This window comes from Porites lutea, chromosome 8, assembly GCF_958299795.1.
Source record: "Porites lutea chromosome 8, jaPorLute2.1, whole genome shotgun sequence".
NCBI lineage: Eukaryota > Metazoa > Cnidaria > Anthozoa > Scleractinia > Poritidae > Porites > Porites lutea.
In genome coordinates, this window is record NC_133208.1 from 21139474 (window position 1) to 21161861 (window position 22388).

General features: G+C 37.8%; 1 protein-coding gene and 1 pseudogene across 1 annotated transcript in view; one reads left to right on the forward strand and one right to left on the reverse strand.

The window, feature by feature from the left end:
• LOC140945339 (uncharacterized) overlaps positions 1–22388 on the forward strand; it is a 554440-nt gene that overhangs the window by 450472 nt on the left and 81580 nt on the right. Inside the window, exons 15-19 of the mRNA XM_073394375.1 lie at positions 20115–20237; positions 20634–20756; positions 21143–21265; positions 21653–21775; positions 22160–22282. Coding sequence (XP_073250476.1) covers positions 20115–20237; positions 20634–20756; positions 21143–21265; positions 21653–21775; positions 22160–22282 — 615 coding nt within the window. The remainder of the gene's footprint in view (positions 1–20114; positions 20238–20633; positions 20757–21142; positions 21266–21652; positions 21776–22159; positions 22283–22388) is intronic.
• On the reverse strand, positions 1793–4176 carry LOC140946625 (uncharacterized; annotated as a pseudogene).

The following is a 22388-nucleotide window of genomic DNA, read 5'->3' on the forward strand; positions in this document are numbered from 1 at the left end:
CCTACGCTAAAGGTTTGGATCACTTAGGTTTGAAAAGGTCTCCAAAAAAACACACACATCTATATATATAGGACATAGCACAAACGGCTGGCCCATCATTTATGAGGTTCATAACCTGTATATTGTTCACGTCCTTTCACTAATGGCACAAGTCAATGTCAAAAATAATGCATGTCCCCTCAGTTACTCTGCAGTACTTCATTCGCTTAAGTTAATCATTTACCAGAACAATTTCCATTGCACCTTAGTGTTTCCATCCTTTTTCCACTATTGATAATACTTGTGAAAACATTACATCCGCTGCAACGGCATTGATCATAACACAAATGATTTCCTCTCGACCCCACAGGGTATCAGGAACGCGCGCGGAAGTACAAGATTAAGTGATGACATACGCTTCGTACATTTTACTCTACGTATACTACAAATCAGGACGAAACTTTACAAATTGTTGTTTCTAAAAAAAACAATTTGGCCCATAGAGTAACGTCATCGCACAAAAATTCAGCAGCGTCAAAAATCTAGCCGGAAAACACAGATACATATTTCAGACAATCAGGGACAAAAGTAGTTGACACACTTGTTTAAAACGGGTGCTTTTAGTAAACATTTAATTCATCTATTATTTCATTCTTTTTAAACGCCGTAAATCCCCTCACCCCCCGAATCAATGTTGTCTGAAGTAAAAAAAAGAGTTGAGGGTCCAAAATTCAACATTGATTTTGGGGGGGAAGGGGTTGGGGTAGACAGGGGAATGGGATAAGTATATCCACTATGCAAAAAGGGGCCATTTTACGGAAGTGTGCCAACACTTTTGTCCCTCATTGTAGGAGTTGGAAAAGGGGAAGTGAAACTCATTGTTGATGAAAGGAAGAATGGAATTATGAAATATAAATATAAAAAAGAAATGTTGGAATTGAAATTCCATTATGGCCATTGGAATGCCTTTGGTATCCTTCATCATTGAAGAGGGAACAGTGTTTTCTATACAGTTACTAATGAGTTGAGGTAGCAACACACACACACACACACACACACACACATATATATATATATATATATATATATATATATATATATATATATCTAGCCGAATTTTTGAAAACATACCTCAAAATGGACCAGAATGTTCGCACAGAAAGCTGGCGATCGCCAGCTTTCTGGTCACTGCGGTGCGAAAAAACATAGGGGGCTTGCTGTCCTGGTTGGTCTCATTGACAAGTTCAGTCCCTGAGCTAACTCGCCATGGGTTGGAAAGGGGCCTCCATGTCAATCCCTAGGGGGGTAGGGTGCTGAAAAAGCGTTGTACCTTCCGTTAGTCCTGGTCTGGGAGAGTCAGTGCACTGCTCATGTCTGCCTTTGGTTTGTCATGTCAAATTCTTGTAACGTTTGAGGCCCATTGGCCAATGAAAGCATTCCCCTTAAGCACGTGCTAGGCTGGGGGGGTGGAGGAAGTCAGGGGGGGTGATTTAACCTTGAATTTCTCTGCTTAGAACTTGCTTAAGTCTCAAGCGTCCTCCGTCATTCAGGGCCTTTAAGCAGCTAGAGTGTATGGACAAGTCCAGAGTGTCTTTTTGATGGACTGGAATGTTTCTTTTGCTAATCAGGAACCAAGAAGAGAGTCAACTTAAGAGAACCATGGGTAAGAGCTGAGTGTCTTGGCCATATTTACTTTAGTTGAGTCAGTTTAAGGTGTGTGGGCTGCTGGTGTCCGATGGTACGGTTTTCATAAATCCGGCTAGATATATATATATATATATGTCATAGTTAGTTTTTTTATCTCAAGTAATTTTTATTTTTCCTTTGTTTCATCTTTATTACCATACCTAAAAACCCTGAGTCGAATGCCAATGAAGACAATTGGCAGAAGTCGCATTAACAACTTGGGATCATTTGAGTCACTCTGAATTGCTTTCACTAGATACATAAAGCCATGCAAGATTAGGCGGGAATCTTTACCAGTTAACCTGTAAGTGAAGTCTTTATCTTTAGCTCTATCCTCAAGGAGCCACCTACCTAGTTGTTTTCTCATTCTCCCTGCTTTAACATCTTGTTCCATGGCCTTTAAATATCTGGACATTGCCGAATTGGAGGGCAAATCATCAAGGCTATTTAATTTTTTGGGGAGGTTACTTACAGAAATAGCAAGATCAAGTAACATTGCATGAAAATGTTGGACACCATTATTCTTAAGGTGAAGTGGTTCAACAACTTCCTTGTCACATAGCTTACCAATTAATGGTTTGAATTCTTGTCTGGATTTTTTTACAGCAATAAATTGAGTTACTTTGGATCTCTTTGTTGATACTACTAAATGACTAGGTATTTTTTTCTTGAAATCTTCAACCTGTTTTGCAACATTGATTCTTTCTGCATACTGCCAAGGCTTCCACTTATAATCATGAGATTCTCCATACTTCCCATTCAGTGCATTACAGTCATCTTTGGAGACATTAGCAAAGCTAGAGAAATATTTAGCTGCATTACTTAATTCCCCATTTATATATGCAAGGAATTTCATATCTCCTGGCAGGAGATCAAAAGAAAAGGTGACATTCTTACCCAATACTGTGTAAAATTTGCTCTCTATTTTTTCCAGTCTGTAGCAAGTTTCACTGTAAAACGAGAAACAACCATGTGGTCCTCCTTACAATTAGCTCCAAATAGCAAAAAATTGTCATTGGGACTAGCTACCCTGGGCCCCACATTCAAAAAACTTATCAGCCATGACATAGATTGATCCCATTTCTCAAAAGGAGCCTTATCACCCCCTATGGCAACCTTAAATGCTCCCTCCCTCTCACTGAACCACACCAGCTTATCCCCAGGTTTCCTGTACTGATCAGTCTCAAAACAGAACTTGGCCAGCAGAAGTAGAAAGTTCACCAGGTTTCTATAGACCCCATCAACCTGCTGATCAGGTGGAAGGTCATGACATAGGGTTTCCCTTATTGAAAAAAATTCTGCCACATCAATTTCTTCAATTTTTTTCATTAACAACCCATAGGGAAGGAGTTTAGGAATTGGGATACCCATACCAAACAAAACTCTTTCTTTTGACACAGAACCTAGTTTCTTGGTGTGTTTCTTAGTATTTTTCATAACAAGAGCTGATCTTGTTTGTTCATATTTTACCTTTCCCATCAATCCTCCTGCATAAAGCATAGAAAGTGAACGAATGACATTATGATCACTTTGCTTATACTGCTTAACCTGAGGTTTTATTACTGCTAGACTAGCTTTTCTCATCTTTTTTGATGAAGAAAAGTATTTAGATAGAGCTGCTGTCTTCGCATATTTAGTCAGCGTAGAAAATATGCCATCCAAGGCTGGGGACCTGTCTTCAACAGATCCACCATTTACCTCTGTTGCTGCAACCAACGTTTCAAGTTGTCTTCTGCTGGCACTTCGCTGCGGCACGTTTAGCTTTCCCTCATCAGTGAGCACAGTTGGACTTTTTTTTCTTAGAGTGGATGTGTTAGCTGTCACTTCAAAAACTAACCTTCTCTTAGTCTTGACAGCGGGAAGATCAACTTTTACCGAATCAACATTTTCTTTTATGCGAGTTTTCTGCAAGTCCAAGAACGTAAGTTAACCCTTTAAGCCCTATGAATGATCAGCATCAAATTTCTCCTTGTAATATAAATACTTTGTTAAACAGAGTGGTCATGAGAATTGCGGACATGATCACACAAGATGAATTTGCTTGATATTTTATCAACTTCTTCCCGCTACTTCTGTACGAAATGAATGTAGCGAATTTAACTTAGAGAACATTTACTCTGGAGTAAATTTAAGCGGATCGATGGAAAAATCGCAAAAATAAGAACCCGCAGAATTTTCGTGCCACACGGTAGTCCTCTCCTTTCACTAAAAAAACCTTTTTCAAGCTAAACTTACCTTATTCTTGAGTCACTGAAGCCTTTTTTTTAAGGTACAAATTTCCTTTGATTTCGAAAGGTACTCCGCTCGAAGCGTAGCCCTCTGCTTACTGAGCTCCCCAACAGGAAAATTTGACTTGCATTTCTTCGATGTAGTGCTCTTTCTTCGTGACTTGCTCCCCATGTAAACCGCTCAGCGAACCATATAAACGCAAAAATCTCTAAGAAGCAGAGGCATCCGGTAAAAAACCAAAACGAGGAAAACACAGCCTAGGTTTCAGGTCTTCTGTTTACGATAACATACCTGGCAAAAATACGTTTCCCAGCGAGAAATTTTCGACAAAAATACTCAATTTTTCTTGAAGGACTGCGAACTCAGTGTGCATGAAACAGAGAGTAAAAGTACAAGGAAAAATTTTGCAGAAGAAAGATGTAAACGCATGCAAATCGCATATCAACAGAAAGCCTAAAGCCTGTAGAATTTTGTTTTTGAGTGGGAAAAACTCCCCTAGTACCCATTCCTCCGCAAATGGCCAAATTCTGACCAGGACTCTTGAACGAAAATGACTGCCAAATGACCGCGCTATAGAACTGCTAATTAGGGACTGGAAACTGGGGACACTTAACTTGGCCAAAATTGGCACAAAAATTTCCAAGCGTGCATGTGTTGGTTGTTAGACATGTTGAAGTCAAAGAAGCGACCTACGTAACGAAATGATTCACCCATTTCCACACGGGGAATAAGAACTCCATTGATCCACAGTTTGGTTAAATATTGGACAGATTTAGTGCACAGTTTTCGTATAATAATAATAATAATAATAATAATAATAATAATAATAATAATGATAATAATAATAATGATAATAACAGTAATAATAATAATAATAATAATACGGTAATGATAATAATTCGATTTCTTATATTGGTTAGCCTGTGGTCAAGGTGACACGCAATTTTAAGAGGGCAATGAGACAAAGGATTTTTTTTTAAATTGTTATTCATGAAAAGAGTTAACCATAAAGATATGCTTCTAGCTGAGGTTTGGGATGTCAATATTTCTTTTTGCGAGTTTGAATATCTTGTCTCGTGGCTGATGGACCCTATTTCAGACATTTCGGCCGTTTTTACTTCCCCTGAAAGGTCGTTAGAGGCTTAAGACGATAATTCTTCTTCTTCTTCTTCTTCTTCTTCTTCTTCTTCTTTTTATTATTATTACAGTCTCCACTAACGGCCACCTCTCCACAACGGCAACCTCTCTACAAGGGCTACTTTTTCTTGTCCTGGCGGAGGAATAGTCCATACATTGACTCTTCTTTTAACCTCTCTACAACGGCAACGGCCACTAAAGCGCGTCCCTAACTTCCAAAATAACCTCTCGACACCGGCCAGTTTTCTTCAGCGACTAACGAAAAAGCCAAGAGTGGTTACGAAATTTGATCCGTATGGAGTGTTGATGATTAATCGTATTTTCATTGTGTTCCTTTTATACTGCTGCAGTAAGCAAAAATTTTTTGACAATATTTATAGCGAATGCTGCGCACCTTCATCGTCTTGTCATGTTCACATTTTGATTCAAAATGTTCAGTATTTAAGTTTAATTGTTTCTTTTATCTATGGAAACTACTTATGATTGGATTACCAATGTAGGATGTTGGCACAAAAACATGTTGTACTCGACGAAAAAAAATTGTCGTATTACACCCCCACCTCCCCATAACGGCCACCTCTCCACTACGGCCACTTTCCTCTGTCCCCAAGTTAGCCGTTGTGGAGAGGTTCAAATGTATCATTATTATTATTATTATTATTATTATTATTATTGAAAATGTTAGATATTGGTAGTGATTGCTAATAGTAATAGCAATAATAATTAGTTGAGAAACATTTTCGTGGATTATATTTCAAGAGATATTGATCAGACATTATGATCTTTTCTCTTCTTTCTAACAGATGTTAAGGTATTAATTTCGTTTTAATTCTTTTTAAGTGGAGCACCGTACATAGGTCTTTTTTATGAGTATTGAGTAAAGATTTTTTTATTATTATTACAAAATTATTATTGGAATGGAACTTCAAGCACATTCATCCCAAACTTCAACACCACTAAATCTTTCATGTAATATACTTTTCTCCTTTCACTATTCGACCGTTTTACACTCCTCACATGTACGCGGGGATGAGGCCGGATCTATTTTTAAACATGACGCTTCAGTCTCAGTAATTTTCTTTGTAGTAATAAAAAAGGCTGTCTTTGTAATGTTCCATTGATATTCTTATCTTGACTATTGGTTAAGATCTTTTTTCTTGTGCTGTTCCGCTTTTTTTTTAGTCATACATGTACTTGTAAATCGCAGGAGTACTCAAAAGGACTGGTTTGTTGGCTATTACCCGCGCTTGTATTATTCTTTAGAGTTTAATTTGAATATTTCACTTCGGGCCCAAACTTTCGAGAAATGGGCTCCTGCCCAGAGCGTGTATATAACTTTGTCTACAATGCTTGATAAGGGACTCAATGTAAACCTCTATATACTCCTAATGTAGGGGTTACTTGGTAACATGAACGCGAGGAAGATCCAGAGGAACAAGCTGAGTTCACCTATAAGAACACACTCCATTCGCATTTACCCAAAACATCCTTTTGCAGTGTATACAGCGCCAAAGTTTCCGTGTCTTAGGCTGGAGCTCTATGGATGCACTGCACCGGGTACGTAATTAAATTTAACTATTTCTTGTATAACGAAAACGAATTATCGCACACGGGGTGTCGCCCCAGAAAAGGGAATCCAGATTCCGGAATCTTGGAAATTTTTGCTTGTGGAATCCGGAATCCTGGGTTTTGGAATCCGAAATATGGCTCAAGCTTTAATCTCATAAGGAAAACACCGAAGCCACAGCGTTATCTGGTGACGAACGAGTTTACGGAAACGGCCGAGGAGAAATTGAGAGTTTCGTAAAAGAGCCGAAAAGTGAAAACACGACCAGGAAAGCTTTCAGTGACATGAAAACATTTCAGCGTTACTTGTCTTCAGTAAACAAAGGAAACGTAGAAGTTTTGGATTTACCTGCTGGTGACGTTGACTACTTATTGGCAAAGTTTTTTTACTACTGAGCAAATTCTCCAAGGTTAAAAAGAATTTTCTGGGGCAATGTCTGACATGGCATAAATTCCCTCCAAAATCCCGCTTTTTTCCGAATTTAAGCCTTTTCTTGAATATATGAAGTACCTACCACTTTTATAGGTAATACCACTGACCACTATGACCTCTTAAACACGTTAAAAGAAAATAGCGGCCTCATTCTGAAACCAAAACAAAACGCTCGAAGGAGCATTTCTGCGTCAGTAATGGCTGTAACTCCTCGTCTCTGGTATTTCTGGAAAATAACTCCTTACGCATTGAAAAGGCACCGTGTTAAAGGATGTTTTTGCAAAGTTTATAGAGGAGTTCACGCTCATAGTTGTAAAACATTTATGATTTGCTGACAAACACAGTGGATGCTACGGTAACGGCTTGATTGACGTCGCAGAAAAATTTGAATTTGGAGCATGCTCAATAAGAATAGTCGAGGATGTCGGCAGAGGTTCCTTCCTCTTCCCGACTTATCCAGGAAGATCGAAGGAGACTCTGTTCGCAGGGTATTAATGAGGTTGCATTCAACTTTCTTTCAAGGACAATTCGCACTCGATCAGGAAGAGCAATTACCAAATCCCAAATTGTTTCGTGACTTCTGATTAAAGATTTCACCCTATTCTAGCCAAGGGATACTGGTGTTCTGGCCGACCATCGAACAAATCTGGGAGACACTGCAAAAACGAGAACGCTCTGGGTTCTTCCGTTTTGCTTCTGAAAGGAAGTTAACAATTTAACAAATAATGTTGCATTTAACCCTATTCAGACTGGGCTTTTTTGGTCAATCTGTGACTGGGGGGGGCTCCTCGGACCCCCCCCCTCTGTATCTCTGGAACCAATAACGCTAGGGTCATGAAATTTACACACAATGATCATCTCCGTACAAAGAAGCCCCACACCCAGTTTTGACTTGCCACGCCCAATGATGACGTCACAGTAACGTCATATTCCGATTTTTCAATGTTTCTTCTTATTTTTCCACTTAGATACGTAAAATATCAATAATATTGGTAAAGTCATCTCTTTGTTATCCTTTCTCATGAACTAGTAACAAGGAAACACTTGTACAGCGAGAAAAAGCAATAGGAAGCAATAAAATTTAAAATTTGAAATGGTTGTCCGCCATCTTGGATCCGCCATCTTGGATCCGCCATCTTGGATTTCCGTTTTTTAGTTAAAATTATAATTTAAAGCAACTTTCAAAGGGGAAAAAGCTCAGAATGTATAAAAGAAGTATCAAACTAATGTTTATTACCCAAACAAATGACTTTGGAAGTGTTATTTGGAAAATAGAGCGGCATATTTGTCAAAGCAAAAAAGTGACAAATTTTACCCCACCCCTCCCCCCCCCAAATATTCGATGTTGAAACATTTTGATGTAATTCAAAAACTAGTCCCAAGCAAAGACCATTTTAACAACAAAAAGCACTATAAGTATAAAAACGCGATCTTAAAACAAAAAAATCACCATTTTTTAAATTTTCCAAAACCTATGTGTCAGAAACTGGTTGCCATGGCAACATGATTAATCACATGGAGATGGTAATTATACCAAAATGTTCCTAGATAAATTTTAGGAAAAGTCAGAAAATTTGAACGTCATAGCTCTTTCGGTGTAGGAGTTATCACGATTTTGCCGGAGGGCGGGTTCGAAAAGCCCCCCCCCAGTCTGAATAGGGTTAATATTAGTTACTTCAGTTATAAAGAATAGTTTCGCGGTTAAAACACAAGCCATTTGCGGATATGCCGCTAAACTTTTTGCTAACTTCTGACCTTTTCCTGCTTCTGACAGACATTCAGCAATTAATGAATGGGGCTGAGTATGATATGAACAACTGTACAGATCGGCCGAGCAGGATAACACCCTCGGAGATCTGTACAATTAAAAATTATTCTTTGAAATCAAGGTGAATAGTAGCAAAATATTCTTAAAGCCACTATTCACCGAGATTGAAAAGAATAATTGTTTTAGTATATACACACGAAGTGATCTCAACAAAATCAGAAAGGAAACCATTTAAAAGTACAATTTGATTGACAGATCAAATCACGCGTAAGTTTAAAAATAGATCTTTGCAGAATTTTCAAACATGGCAATTCACAAGTTTATCATTTCGCAAACAACAGCGTAATGGCTTAAATGGAAACGCTAAAAGTTTTAACTGTTTCCTAACCTGAGAAGAAAAGTAGAGCTTTGTTGTTTTCTGTTGACACGCCAAGTTTATAACCAAAAGGGTTTGTTGTTTCGTTCTTCGCATGAAGTGCTGACAAAAATGGTGGATCGGTTGCTCGAGGTAAGACGTCGTCTTCCTGTATCATTCTTTTTCCTGTTTACTTGAAACGTAGAATTTCTGCAAACATTTCCTTTTAAATTTGTTTGTCATAAATGAACTTCGATTTTTGAGCCCAAATTTTGTTGTTAGAAAACGCTAAGTTCACGAAACGGCTTCTTATACGCGAATACACGGGAGTTGTAAACAATCCATCGAGAAAAAAAAAAACTCAGCTCCAGTAAATTGAAAAACGCCGTATAATATCGCGTATTGAATCCTTCCAAGACTGTACTTGCCTTAAAAAAAGTCAGCCCTAGGATTTTGTCGACTTTTAAAAGATCGTTCTCTAAAAAAATGTGAAAAACACCGAGCTCACACATTATCCACTCGCTAGGAGGTGAATATTGTTGAATAGTCTGAGATAGCGAACCGATCAGATTGCTTAAATCACCAAGATAACTGAGTGTGTATATACTAATTCTTCATATCACAAGAAAGCCGAACCGGCCAGTAACAGTTTCAATAAAACTTGCTTACCTCCATCTATATAGTGTTTCCGTCTTCATAACACTTACCTGTTTCAGGTTAAGAAGGTATGCTTATTCTAGTGGACATGATTCAAACAGCAGCTGTCATTCACTGAGTGGTATTTTGGCTATCCTTGCCTAGATTTTAGGCAGCAGTGTGGCTTTTTTGTCGTCGCATAACTCGTGAAATCTGTCAAAGGATTCTGGGAGATTTTTTTCTTTTTTCAACTAAAATTATAATTTGCTCTTATAATTAGCCAGGGAATAAAGCCAATCAGAAATGTTGAAATATTTTAAATGTATATTCCCGATCTCAGACACAAAGTACCTTCATTTTCAGCCTCTTGTCCAGATCCAGGTATTCCTTATCAAGGGAAAAGAATTGATCAAGATTTTCGTCATGGCCACACAGTGCGATTCACTTGTCCCAGAGATTACGTCGTAGAGGGTGCAGCGGCAATTAAATGTACAGATGGTCGATGGAACAGTACAAAGCCAAGCTGCAAAGGTAAATGACCGGTGTTGAAAAGACTAAACTAGGGTTGAAAAACAAAAGTTTAAGTCTTAGAGCAGCTTGTCAAATGTGTAAAATCTAGTACGTTATAATTAATAAATGAACCCCTTTATAAAATGTAGATTAACTTGTGCTTCATATACAGGATTACATCCAACAGCTGTAATACCGATCACTCTTAGCTGGGATAGGCTACGGAAATAGTGGTTGTGTTCTCTCTATACCATCTGTTTTCATGTCTTTCCTCGTACAACAAAAAAACTCGTAGTCATAAGGCAACAAAACAACTTTTAGTCATGCGTCATTTAGTCATTAGAGATCAGCTCCTGAGAAGGACGAGAAAAAACAAAAGTTTATGGTATGGTCAAAACACGTGAAAACAGATATCATCGTGATCTTCTACAAGAAAATGTGACCTCTCCTGATAAGTTTTAGACAACCATTAAAAAATTATTTGGCACAAACACCACAAAATACCCTGGGTCCGCCCTTGCTGTAAATGGATCGTAAAATCACGGATAAGGGTATCATCGCCGACACTTTCTGCAACGTCTGCACTGGAGTCGTGTGCACTTTAAAGAAGAAGTCCATTCCACTCTGCGACCTTGTCTGGAAAAGGTCTGCCATGTGTAATATTCCAACCACTTTGAATTAGAGCAGTTCCCGAAGGAGAAATCATGATGACGAGAGAGCTTAAACGAAACAAGTTATGTTAAAGTTATACCACGGTGACCATTAAAACTCTCGATCATCATTATCCAAAATTCCTCTAACAATATCCAAAATACTCGAGGAAGTGGTACGATATATATATTGAATACTTCATGGAAAGTGCGGGCGTACGGTACGTTTAGGTAGGAATTATTGACGTATCAGAAATGGAAAGAGTGAGCGCAGCAAACGAGTGAGTTCCTGATACGAAAACGAGTGCGTAAATACCGTACAAAGCACTTTCCATGTAGTATTATGTTTATTTGTGTATATGTATACTGAGACATTCGTCATTTTGCCACCCTTTTATTTCAAATCTTTCTAAAATGCTAATGAATGCTTTGCCGCTAGACTACCCGAAAAAATGACCACGTAACGCTTGATAAAATCAATAATAAGGGTAAGGATATGAGGCAATCCAGGAAATACAAGTAAAGTTAATAGATGTTTTTTTTTTCTGAATTCACAATCTGAAAAATGAATGAATTTGAGTAAACTGGCTAGCTTGAATATAAACAGAAGAAAAAATAGCTCCGATAAAAAGTACAACTGAAGCTTAGTACGTCTTTTTCCGTTTTTACACTTCTGCTGTTGTCTTTGCCGGCTCTATACAATTTTCCTCAACGAAAGTGAAATATACAAAACGATACAAAACTACTCCACCCCAATTTCTGTGAAAAACATCCTTCATCCCTTTGATTGGCTAGAACTCATTTACATATGAAAATTACGACATATAGCTTTTCAGTGTGTGTAAATAATTAACATTTGATGAATGAGGCTGAGTATCTTATGAAGAATTATGGAGATCGAGGAGGGTGTTGCCCGAGGCGGATAACACCCTCCGAGATCTCCATAATTCTTCATATGATACGAAAGCCGAAATCAATAATTGTTTTATTATTCATTCAAAATAATTCCTACTTTAAAAACATGGCTAAAACATGCTAACCTCCATCGATCCATCGATGTTAAGTTCATCTTCGATAGTGCACGTTTAGGTTTGTCCAGCTCCTCAAATATTCTGCAAATAGCAGATGTCGCCCTTCGAGTTGTTTTCCCACTGTTCTTGCCATGTTTTTAGCTATGTTTTCGCCTTTTCTTACTCTTGAAACGAGTGAAATGTCCGCCATTTTTCAAGTTCACAATCAAAACAACTCAACCTCGTCCCCAGGTCTTCTCGGGTAACGGTGCCTTAACCTGCGAAAACGCTGCATTTTTGACGTCATTTCCTCGTTAAACACAAAATTCTTCCAAATTTGGTCATCAGTTACTGTTATGGTGAATTAAACGAGTGCTTTTAGCCAATCAGAATCGGGAAAATATTTTGAATGAATAATAAAGGTAATTAATGTCTCATCTGGACCAGAATGGCTCGCTCTCTTACTTTCAGTATGACTTCCGTCGTAAACGCGCTGGACCCCCTTAAAAAACTTCCGTTCTAAGGAATCCATGGAACAGAACTGGAATGGTTCACTGATTACTTTTTTAAATTTGTAAATCGCAAGCTGTTCAGTGTGAAGGTGTGTTATTAGAGCGATTTTACTTGACCCGTGAAACAGTAAATAAGAATTAGTGCAAAAGAGCACAAATAAACAAAAGAAGACAATGGAATTAGTGAATAATAGTGCGTAGTATTCTACTACCAATTACACGGGTTAAATAAAATCACTCTATAAGCTCAACCATTTTTTACAGGTGGCCCTAGGGGAGTATTTTGGGGCCTGTTTTATTCATTTTCAACTATTTTACTCTTCAGCTCAAGACATTGATACGATCCAAAAAAAAACTCAACGAAGACATTAACAAAACTATTTACGTCTCTGATTAGAAGAAAACGAACTGATAATCAACCTATAAAAATTCATTGCAAGACTGAGACTATGCTTTTCGTAAATTCAAAGGAACCACCTTCAAGGATTAAACGAACTTTAAACATCTCTGTTAAAGGGGCATGCATCAACAATTCGTTTTCCTACAAGAACCTGGGCATTGACCTACACTCAAAAATGAGTTAAGCTTCTAAGATCAATCCGCCCTTTAATGGACCTAAAATACGCTGAAACAATATATCTATCAAACTATAATATGATTCTACCCCAAATTTTCACATACTGCAGATCACGTGGTCTTGGTTGGTAAGAAAGCCGAAAAAGTCTGATGAGGAATATCGAACAACGAAGTTTGAAAATCATTGGGAACAATTAGAGCTTCCATCAGACAAAAACATAATTAAATGCAAAAGCGGTCAACTGGTCTTTGACTATCTTCAAAATATTATTTGCTCTACCTTTATCGTATTTTACAGACTGAATCATTCTAAGATTACAAGAAACAATGGTTTTTATAAAAAAAAATTACCGAAAGTCCGCCTCGAATATGGAAAAAAGCGGAGATCTTATTATCAACTATTTAGTATGAAGGAGCGAAAATTTTTATCATGCACTCTCAATTGGACTTCTATCCTAACTCTCAGGCGCATTTTTTTTCGGGGAAAAGGGGAAAAAAGAACGCCTGATACATTTACTTCTCGAGTCGTCTACCGCCCCTTAACTAAGGTATCTGTCAACGTTTGTGTTATTGTCATGTGTCAGATTGTACCGGAAATTCCAGCGGTTTGCAGCGAAGGCGGCTATTATCGAAATGATGTTTATCTACCCGCGTTACAGTCAAGCGGTGAATGTCACGTTAAGGTCTCGGTATAGGAAAACGAGGTGCCCAGAGAAAAAAAATCTAGTCGCGCGAGTATTTTCGCTACAAAGGCAAGTTATATATCAAATTAAAGCTAAAAGACTAAATTACCTTATAAAAGATTTTATTTCATCGAATTTAAAAAGGCGCTTAAGTTTTTTGCTCTCGTACTCAGAGGTATCGAGTTTACTGCTGAAGATCCAGCCCTTTCGCGTTGTTAAATATTCACTTCCTTTTTATTGCATCTGATACAGATAAAAAGACCTAAAAAAGGGTGTGAGGAAATTTGCAGATGTCTCGTATTAGCGGAATTATTGCATTTCAAACTAAAAAGTCGAATCTCGAGCGCGATTTACGCAAAGAAACTGACATAAAATGAGTTACAAAGGGAAATCGGAAAATTCCTCACACCCTTTTTTAGGTCTTTTATCTGTCAATCAGATGTAATAAAAAGGAAGTGAATATTTAACAAGGCGAAAGGCCTGGAGCTTCAGCAGTAAACTCTATACCCCTGAGTTCGAGAGCGAAAAACTTAAGCGCCTTTTGAAATTCGATGAAATAAAATCTTTTATAAGGTAATTTAGTCTTTTAGCTTTAATTTGATATATAACTTGCCTTTAGAGCGAAAATACTCGCGCGACTAGAATTTTTTTCTGTGGGCACCTCGTTTTCCTTTACCGAGACCTTAAGTTGATACAGTAGTCGTAAGCCAAAACATCACAGATTTTGAAGACCAAGTTAGCACTGCTGTTATTGGGAATCTTGCCTTATCGTTGCCGTGTGGTAGCTTAGTTCAAACAGTACTAGTAAAGTCAAACAAATTAATAATTCATTGAAAACATTGGTGGCGCAACCGAATTCTGTATTTTACTGGAAGTGGTCAAAAGTAAAGGAATTGATTCTGCGGCAAAAAGTCTTTGATGGTTTTCCAATCCGCATGGTTTTCCGGTTCGCAAACGAGCGGGTTTAAAATCGTCAATAAGTAATTTTTTACACACTTTCACGAAGTTGTAGTCGATCGGAAATCAAAGACAACAATTCTGCCCACGGGAACAAGAAAGCATCGGAGAAGAAATAGCAGATATCCTTACCGGCCGCAGCAGATAACAACTCGTCCTCATCTCAGCTGTCAATGGTTTTCTCTTCAGTGTCATCTCGTGGTTTCTGTCATGAAGAGACGAAGGTGACCATAAGGTAACAAAACCTATCTAATAGCTCCGGAAGTCAGATATGTTGCTTGACCGATGGGTGTAGGGCTCCAAAGGATCTTTTGTTCTCCGACCAATCAGACAAAAGTCCAGATTCTGGATTACGGGCAGACGACGCGTAAAGTAAATAAATCCGGCGTCCCCGTCCCCTCGTCTTCCAAACAAAATGGGAAGAAGGACTGCCTGATTGCAGGTTAGACTTTTATTCAAGAAAACCATTACTAGGTAATCTACCAAACGTTTACAGGACCCCACTGATAGCAGTTTTTACACACTGAATACACTGATAGGTTTTGTCGGTTTCCTTAGATCCTGTTGAAATATTCCTTATTTCAATTCTTCTTTCTGTCATTATCATTATCAGTATCATTTTTAAGAATAGTCATTTCACGCCTTGCGGACACCTCGATAGTACAGGAGGCAGCCAGAAGGCAGCCGAATCCCCGGCAAAAGTTAGTAACGATTGAGCGAAACATACTCATTTTTAGATTCTCAACATCACAATTATTGTTTAAACACTCGCTAACAAGAGCCCTGAACTGCCAATTTCCAACATTCATACACACTTATAAAACATTTCACAGTATTTATAAAATATTTCATAGTAGTCGTTTTGGCTGGATTTACGATGGTTTTTCTTCGCCTCAATGGAAAATGCAGCAAATGTTAATACATGTTACCAATCTTGTGCAAAAAATTGAGAAACTTCTTCTTGTATCCCGTTATTTAAAATGTTCTTCATGAAGTACATTACCTTGCGCTCCCTGTGGAGTCTGCAGTAAAAACAATTGATTTTATATAACATTGAACTACTGTATTGACCTCCATAGCACCATGTGCTGAACCCACGGATCCAAAACATGGCTTGAAGATGGATCGAGATTTCAGACACGGACGCTCTGTAAGGTTTTACTGCTATAGTGGATATCAAAGAGTCGGGGTTACCTCCATTACGTGCAACGATGGTAAATGGGATGGCTTGGTTCCACTGTGTAAAGGTTAGGAACATTGTATTTTCGTACTTGATTTTATTAGTTGGTGACAAGGATTAACTGGGATAGAAAATATTCTCAGCCACCATCTTGGATCTATAAATAGATAGAAAATTTGGATCCCCCTCTCCCAAATCAAAGATGGGAAAATGGCGCGTTTTGGCTTTCGAACGGATTCATCCTCGACTTGAGCGATGGGGGTTTGCTGTTCCATTTTATTCTGTCCAAGATTGCAGGTAGGAAAACGACAGGTCAATAATGTTATGAAGCAAATTGTTTTGATTACACCAATAGAGAGGAGAAGTCCTTACGTCAAGTTGCCAAGGTAGCAATTTTTCTGGATGACAACAACCCGAAAATATCACTTAAAAAGTGAATTCACACTGTTTCAAACTTCATCGCTCTTATTCAATTTCATTTTTTGTCAAATATTGGCGAAATGGTCTGGGTTTGAATCCAAAAGGACCGTATCTACGTTTAGAAAAAGAGAATTTTTGTGTTGTGTTCACCTACTCCACTGAATCGGGCGCATAAAAATTAGGAAGTGTCATGTGATTGTCGCAGTCGTGCAGCGACGGCTAAGAAATGTACAGAAGCATGATGCACGTGCGGAATTGTTGTTTTGCTAATAGAAACCTATTGTTTTTTTGCCGTTCTCGTTGCCGTCGCCGTCGACGTTGGTTAAGCTCCCAATTGTTGTGATCCAGCCATAGTAACGTGACGACTTCTCCTACTTCAATCATTGCTGATTTGGTAAAAATTCCTAGATTATATTTTATCTACTTATTGTATTGTGTCTCTTTTTGTATCACCATTTTCTTCTTAGTATAGTATCTACTTAATTAATATATTTTTTCATACTATCAGGGCAAGGTATTAGGTCAACTATCATTTGCCGTTTTTCTCCTTTTCTCTTACTTACTTTTATTTGTGAAATTGTTAGATTTGGGGAAAAATAAACATAACAAAAAAGATCTAATTATCCGATTTCGTACACAACAAACTCTAGGTATTTGTGGAAGACCCCGTACCTCATCCAGGGTTCAGTTACACGGAAGCCGTTATCTCCATGGAGACGAGGTTACATTTTCCTGCCCTAGAAATTACGATTTGTTTGGGAAAGCCAAATTGCGATGTATGGACCGAGCATGGGATTCCATAGCACCAGACTGTAAAGGTAGGATTTCATTCTCGCTGATTCCTCTAAGAAAGCGAGTTTCGTTCTAGGAACGCCTCATCCACTGAAATAAAAGGGAAACTCTTCGTTGTTGTTGTCGTTTTTGTTGTTCTTGCTCGTCCCTGAAGAAAACCGGATATAAGGAAGGTTACTCACTGTTTTATCTACTATCCTGCTCGGGTATTGCAGCACTATAGCAAAAGGGAATTAAGAAGTCTGTATAAGTTACCTTACTACAAACTAAGAATCCCGAACTATTTTGTTTGGCTATATTTCTCATCTCTAAAAATGAGAATTCCGCCTAGTATTTTAAGAGGTTGAATATTGTGGGGGAGGACAAGTTCTAAAAGAGTGGAAAGCGGAAGAAATAGAGGGAAATTACGCAAAAATGCTTAATATTTCGCGATAGAAAAAGATCTAAAGGAGGAAGCCAAGGAAAACGGGGAGGGAGCCGGTAATGCCAGGTACGGAAGGCGGGAGACTTGAACCCCCTCTCTCTCTACACAATACTGGCTACAGCAGCAGTAAGTCCAGTATTTCTCTTTTAAATGCTAATAAACACTTAATGACTGGTCCCGGAAGAAACCTTTAATTTTGTTTCCCTCGAATCAGTCAGTGTCTCAAACATTGAGATTCGAGGGAAACAAAATTAACTGTTTTCCGAGGGATTAGTCTTTAAGTGATTTGTTATATAAGTAGCTGGATATTTTGAAGCTGGAAATTCATTAACCCTCGCTGTAAACGGTGTTCCTCGGTCAACATTCGCCGGTAACAGTGCACTGTTACCCTGTGACTTATAGATTTTGCAATAATGCCCGTTCAGAGATTTTGGCGGGAAACAGTTTCATTGTTAGATGTCATGGCAGCTCGAAGTAATCAATGAGAGCGCGCGCTGTTGGGAAAAAATTTTCAGCTATATAACAAGAATTCTTATTGCTTTTTCTAAGATAAATGTTGATAAAAAGACTTAATCCCTTTTAGCCCGTTGCACGCTTTTGGATCCACCAGAACATGGCTTTTATATGAAAGGTTTTAGTAATAAAGATGACAAGATAAAAAATGGTGAGAAGATACGTTACGGCTGCAACGCAACTTATACCTTGGTAGGGAATAGTACCCAGGAATGCAATGATGGCCGATGGACCAACTCAACACCATCGTGTAAAGGTTTGACAGTCTGATTACCTAAAAATTGCTGACCTTCTTGTCCTATTTTTTTTAAAACTGACAAGCTGATGTTGTAACCTGAGAAATTAGAGTTACTTCGAAGGATATTTTGTCTAAAAAAAGTTGACAAAACGATTTTTCGCAGTTAATATTGTGATTGCTGTCACTGAGATCGAGAGATATACCCTCCAATGAAATCCCAAATCTACGATTGATTTTTCAGAACAATAATAATAATAATAATAATAATAATAATAACAATAATAATAATTTAAACATATTTATACAGGATCAGTTGATAGTTTTGAGGCAGCTTTGAAGTAGATGATCCTCGCTGCTCGTCTTTGTAGTCTTTCAATCTTGTCACAGTTTCCTTGTCCAAATTCATGCCACACAGAATCACAATAATCTAGAACTGGGAGGACCATGAACTGAAAGATCATCATCGATAAAGGCCGATCATCTAATGGCTAAGAGTTGGGCTTTAGCTGGCGGTTCCGCTGCAAATTTAGAATGCAATACAGACTTTTATATGCGGAAACCGTTCTTACCATAGCGTAATCTATTGCCGTCCCACATTGCAGCCTCCTGTTTACCTCCTGCTGGAATAAAACACGGTGTTCACATCGGTAATGACTATGGTCACGGAAAAACAGTTCGATTCCAGTGTGATCGTGAATACACCCTTGAAGGCAGGGCTCGAGTGACTTGTACTGATGGAAAATGGGACTCTGACCCACCCAACTGTAAAGGTATCTATTATAGGAGTGCGTTTAAAGTGAATGCACATATTACTGACCTCGTTTTGCTCTAATGTTGCTGATTATTTCATATCTTCTTACCTGAAGATTTTAAGGAGTGTGCTTCAGGAAGAAACAATCTACTCTACTTATTGCTAAATCACCCTTTGATACGAGCCCAAACCACCTCCTCTCCACCCTCGACTAGGAAAGGCTATCTCTTCGGCGAGAGAAACAGGAAGCCTTAAGGATGTATAAAACTATGAATGACCTTGCTCCGGAATATCCACAAAGTCTTTTCTCTCAGCGTCATTCTCCTAACAACTTAAGAAACTCTGAAGGAAGGCTGACCCTGTCCAAACCAAGCACCAATTATTTGAAACGAAGCTTCTCTTACAGTGGGGCCCTGTTATGGAATAACATGCCCAAAAGCTTAAAAATGCTGCATCTGTTAAACATTTTAACCGAAATACCACAGATTCCCCCACGGCAATCGTATAAAGCAGCTGTAATTAGTTTTAGTTTTAAACTTAAGCTTAACCAATGATTTTCCGTGTATAAATAAAGATTTATACATCTGACTGAATTTATGAAACCATTGCTGCAGTGAGTGTCTACAGGTCCTATGCTAAGTTTGTCCTTGGTACAAAGACTTTGACCCTCCCCACCCAGGACAATGGGTGACTATCTGTGCCGCCCATTGAGCTCTGCAATTGTCATGATAATCATTCTCAGCTAAGGCCTGATTCAGCCGGCTAGGGTAAATTAAGAACAAGGTATATGCCAGTCAAAGCCTCTACTGATAACTACTGCTTACCAAAGGGGTTGTTTCAAAACAGCCCCCTTCCTACCCCAATAGTTTTGACCCTTAGGCCTGATCCACCCACCCACTGTTACGGCAGCCCCTGGGCATAACTATATCTACCCGATAAAGTTGTAAATATAGTTTATTTTATGTGAAGACATAATTTTTTTTTCTTGTGACGTATTTATTTCACAGTTTTGCGTTTAAATTATACAATCAAACTCTTTCAACGAAGACCAGTGCGTTAATTACTTGTTGTAGAGTAACTTCATTCATCTTTTTTTGTTGTTGTTCTAGACATCAACGAATGTTCTACCAACTCTCATAGCTGTGACGTAAATGCGGTGTGCGGCAATACTCTGGGTTCTTACACATGCGCTTGCAAACCAGGATACTCGGGTAATGGAAGAACATGCTCTGGTAAGTTGAATAGTGTAATTAAAAAACAAAGTGTTTATGCTAAATTTGTCTTTAGCAGTATACTGAAGCAAGTACCCCACGCAAAAACTCACAAAATCTGATGACACTATTGTGTGTAACCCAGTTAAATAGGCAACATTGGGTGTTCATCAAAAAATACATCAAACTAATTATAAAAAGCTAAAATACACCAGGCAGATGAACTTCGAAAAATATATCTATTTGATAAAGTTGTAAGTATAGTTTATTTTAGGTAAAGACCTTATTTTTTTTTTCTTGTACATATTTATTTCACAGTTTTGCGTTTAAATTATACAATCAAACTCTTTCAACGAAGACCAGTGCGTTAATTACTTGTAGTAGAGTAACGTCATTCATCTTTTTTTTTTTTTTTAGACATCAACGAATGTTCTTCCAACTCTCACAGTTGTGACGTAAATGCGATGTGTAGCAATACTCTGGGTTCTTACACATGCGCTTGCAAACCAGGATACTCGGGTAATGGAAGAACATGCTCTGGTAAGTTGAATAGTGTAATTTAAAAACAAAGTGTTTATGCTAAATTTGTCTTTAGCAGTATACTGAAGCAAGTACCCCACGCAAAAACTCACAAAATCTGATGACACTATTGTGTGTAACCCAGTTAAACAGGCAACGATGGGTGTTCATAAAAAATACATCAAACTAAAAGCTAAAATACACCAGATGAATTTCTAAAAATATATCTATTCCTTAAAGTTGTAAATATAGTTTATTTTATGTGAAGACATAATTTGTTTTCTTGTAACGTATTTATTTCACAGTTTTGCGTTTGAATTATACAATATCAAACTCTTTCAACGTAGACCAGTGTGTTTTTACTTCTAGTAGAGTAACTTCATTCATCTTTTTTTTTTTTGTTTCAGACATCAACGAATGTTCTTCCAACTCTCATAGCTGTGACGTAAATGCGATGTGTGGCAATACTCTGGGTTCTTACACATGCGCTTGCAAACCAGGATACTCGGGTAATGGAAGAACATGCTCTGGTAAGTTGAATAGTGTAATTTAAAAGCAAAGTGTTCATGCTAAATTTGCCTTTAGCAGTATGTGAAGCAATTACCCCACGCAAAAACTCACAAAATCTGATGACACTATTGTGTGTAACCCAGTTAAACAGGCAAAGATGGGTGTCCATAAAAAAATACATCAAACTAAAAAGCCAAAATACACCTGATGAATTTCTAAAAATATATCTATTGGATAAAGTAGTAAATATAGTTTATTTTATGTGAAGACATAATTTGTTTTCTTGTAACGTATTTATTTCACAGTTTTGCGTTTGAATTATACAATATCAAACTCTTTCAACGTAGATCAGTGCGTTTTTACTTGTAGTAAAGTAACTTCATTCATCTTTTTTTTGTTTGTTTCAGACATCAACGAATGTTCTTCCAACTCTCATAGCTGTGACGTAAATGCGATGTGTGGCAATACTCTGGGTTCTTACACATGCGCTTGCAAACCAGGATACTCGGGTAATGGAAGAACATGCTCTGGTAAGTTGAATAGTGTAATTTAAAAACAAAGTGTTTATGCTAAATTTGTCTTTAGCAGTATACTGAAGCAAGTACCCCACGCAAAAACTCACAAAATCTGATGACACTATTGTGTGTAACCCAGTTAAACAGGCAACGATGGGTGTTCATAAAAAATACATCAAACTAAAAGCTAAAATACACCAGATGAATTTCTAAAAATATATCTATTCCTTAAAGTTGTAAATATAGTTTATTTTATGTGAAGACATAATTTGTTTTCTTGTAACGTATTTATTTCACAGTTTTGCGTTTGAATTATACAATATCAAACTCTTTTAACGTAGACCAGTGTGTTTTTACTTCTAGTAGAGTAACTTCATTCATCTTTTTTTTTTGTTTCAGACATCAACGAATGTTCTTCCAACTCTCATAGCTGTGACGTAAATGCGATGTGTGGCAATACTCTGGGTTCTTACACATGCGCTTGCAAACCAGGATACTCGGGTAATGGAAGAACATGCTCTGGTAAGTTGAATAGTGTAATTTAAAAACAAAGTGTTCATGCTAAATTTGCCTTTAGCAGTATGTGAAGCAATTACCCCACGCAAAAACTCACAAAATCTGATGACAC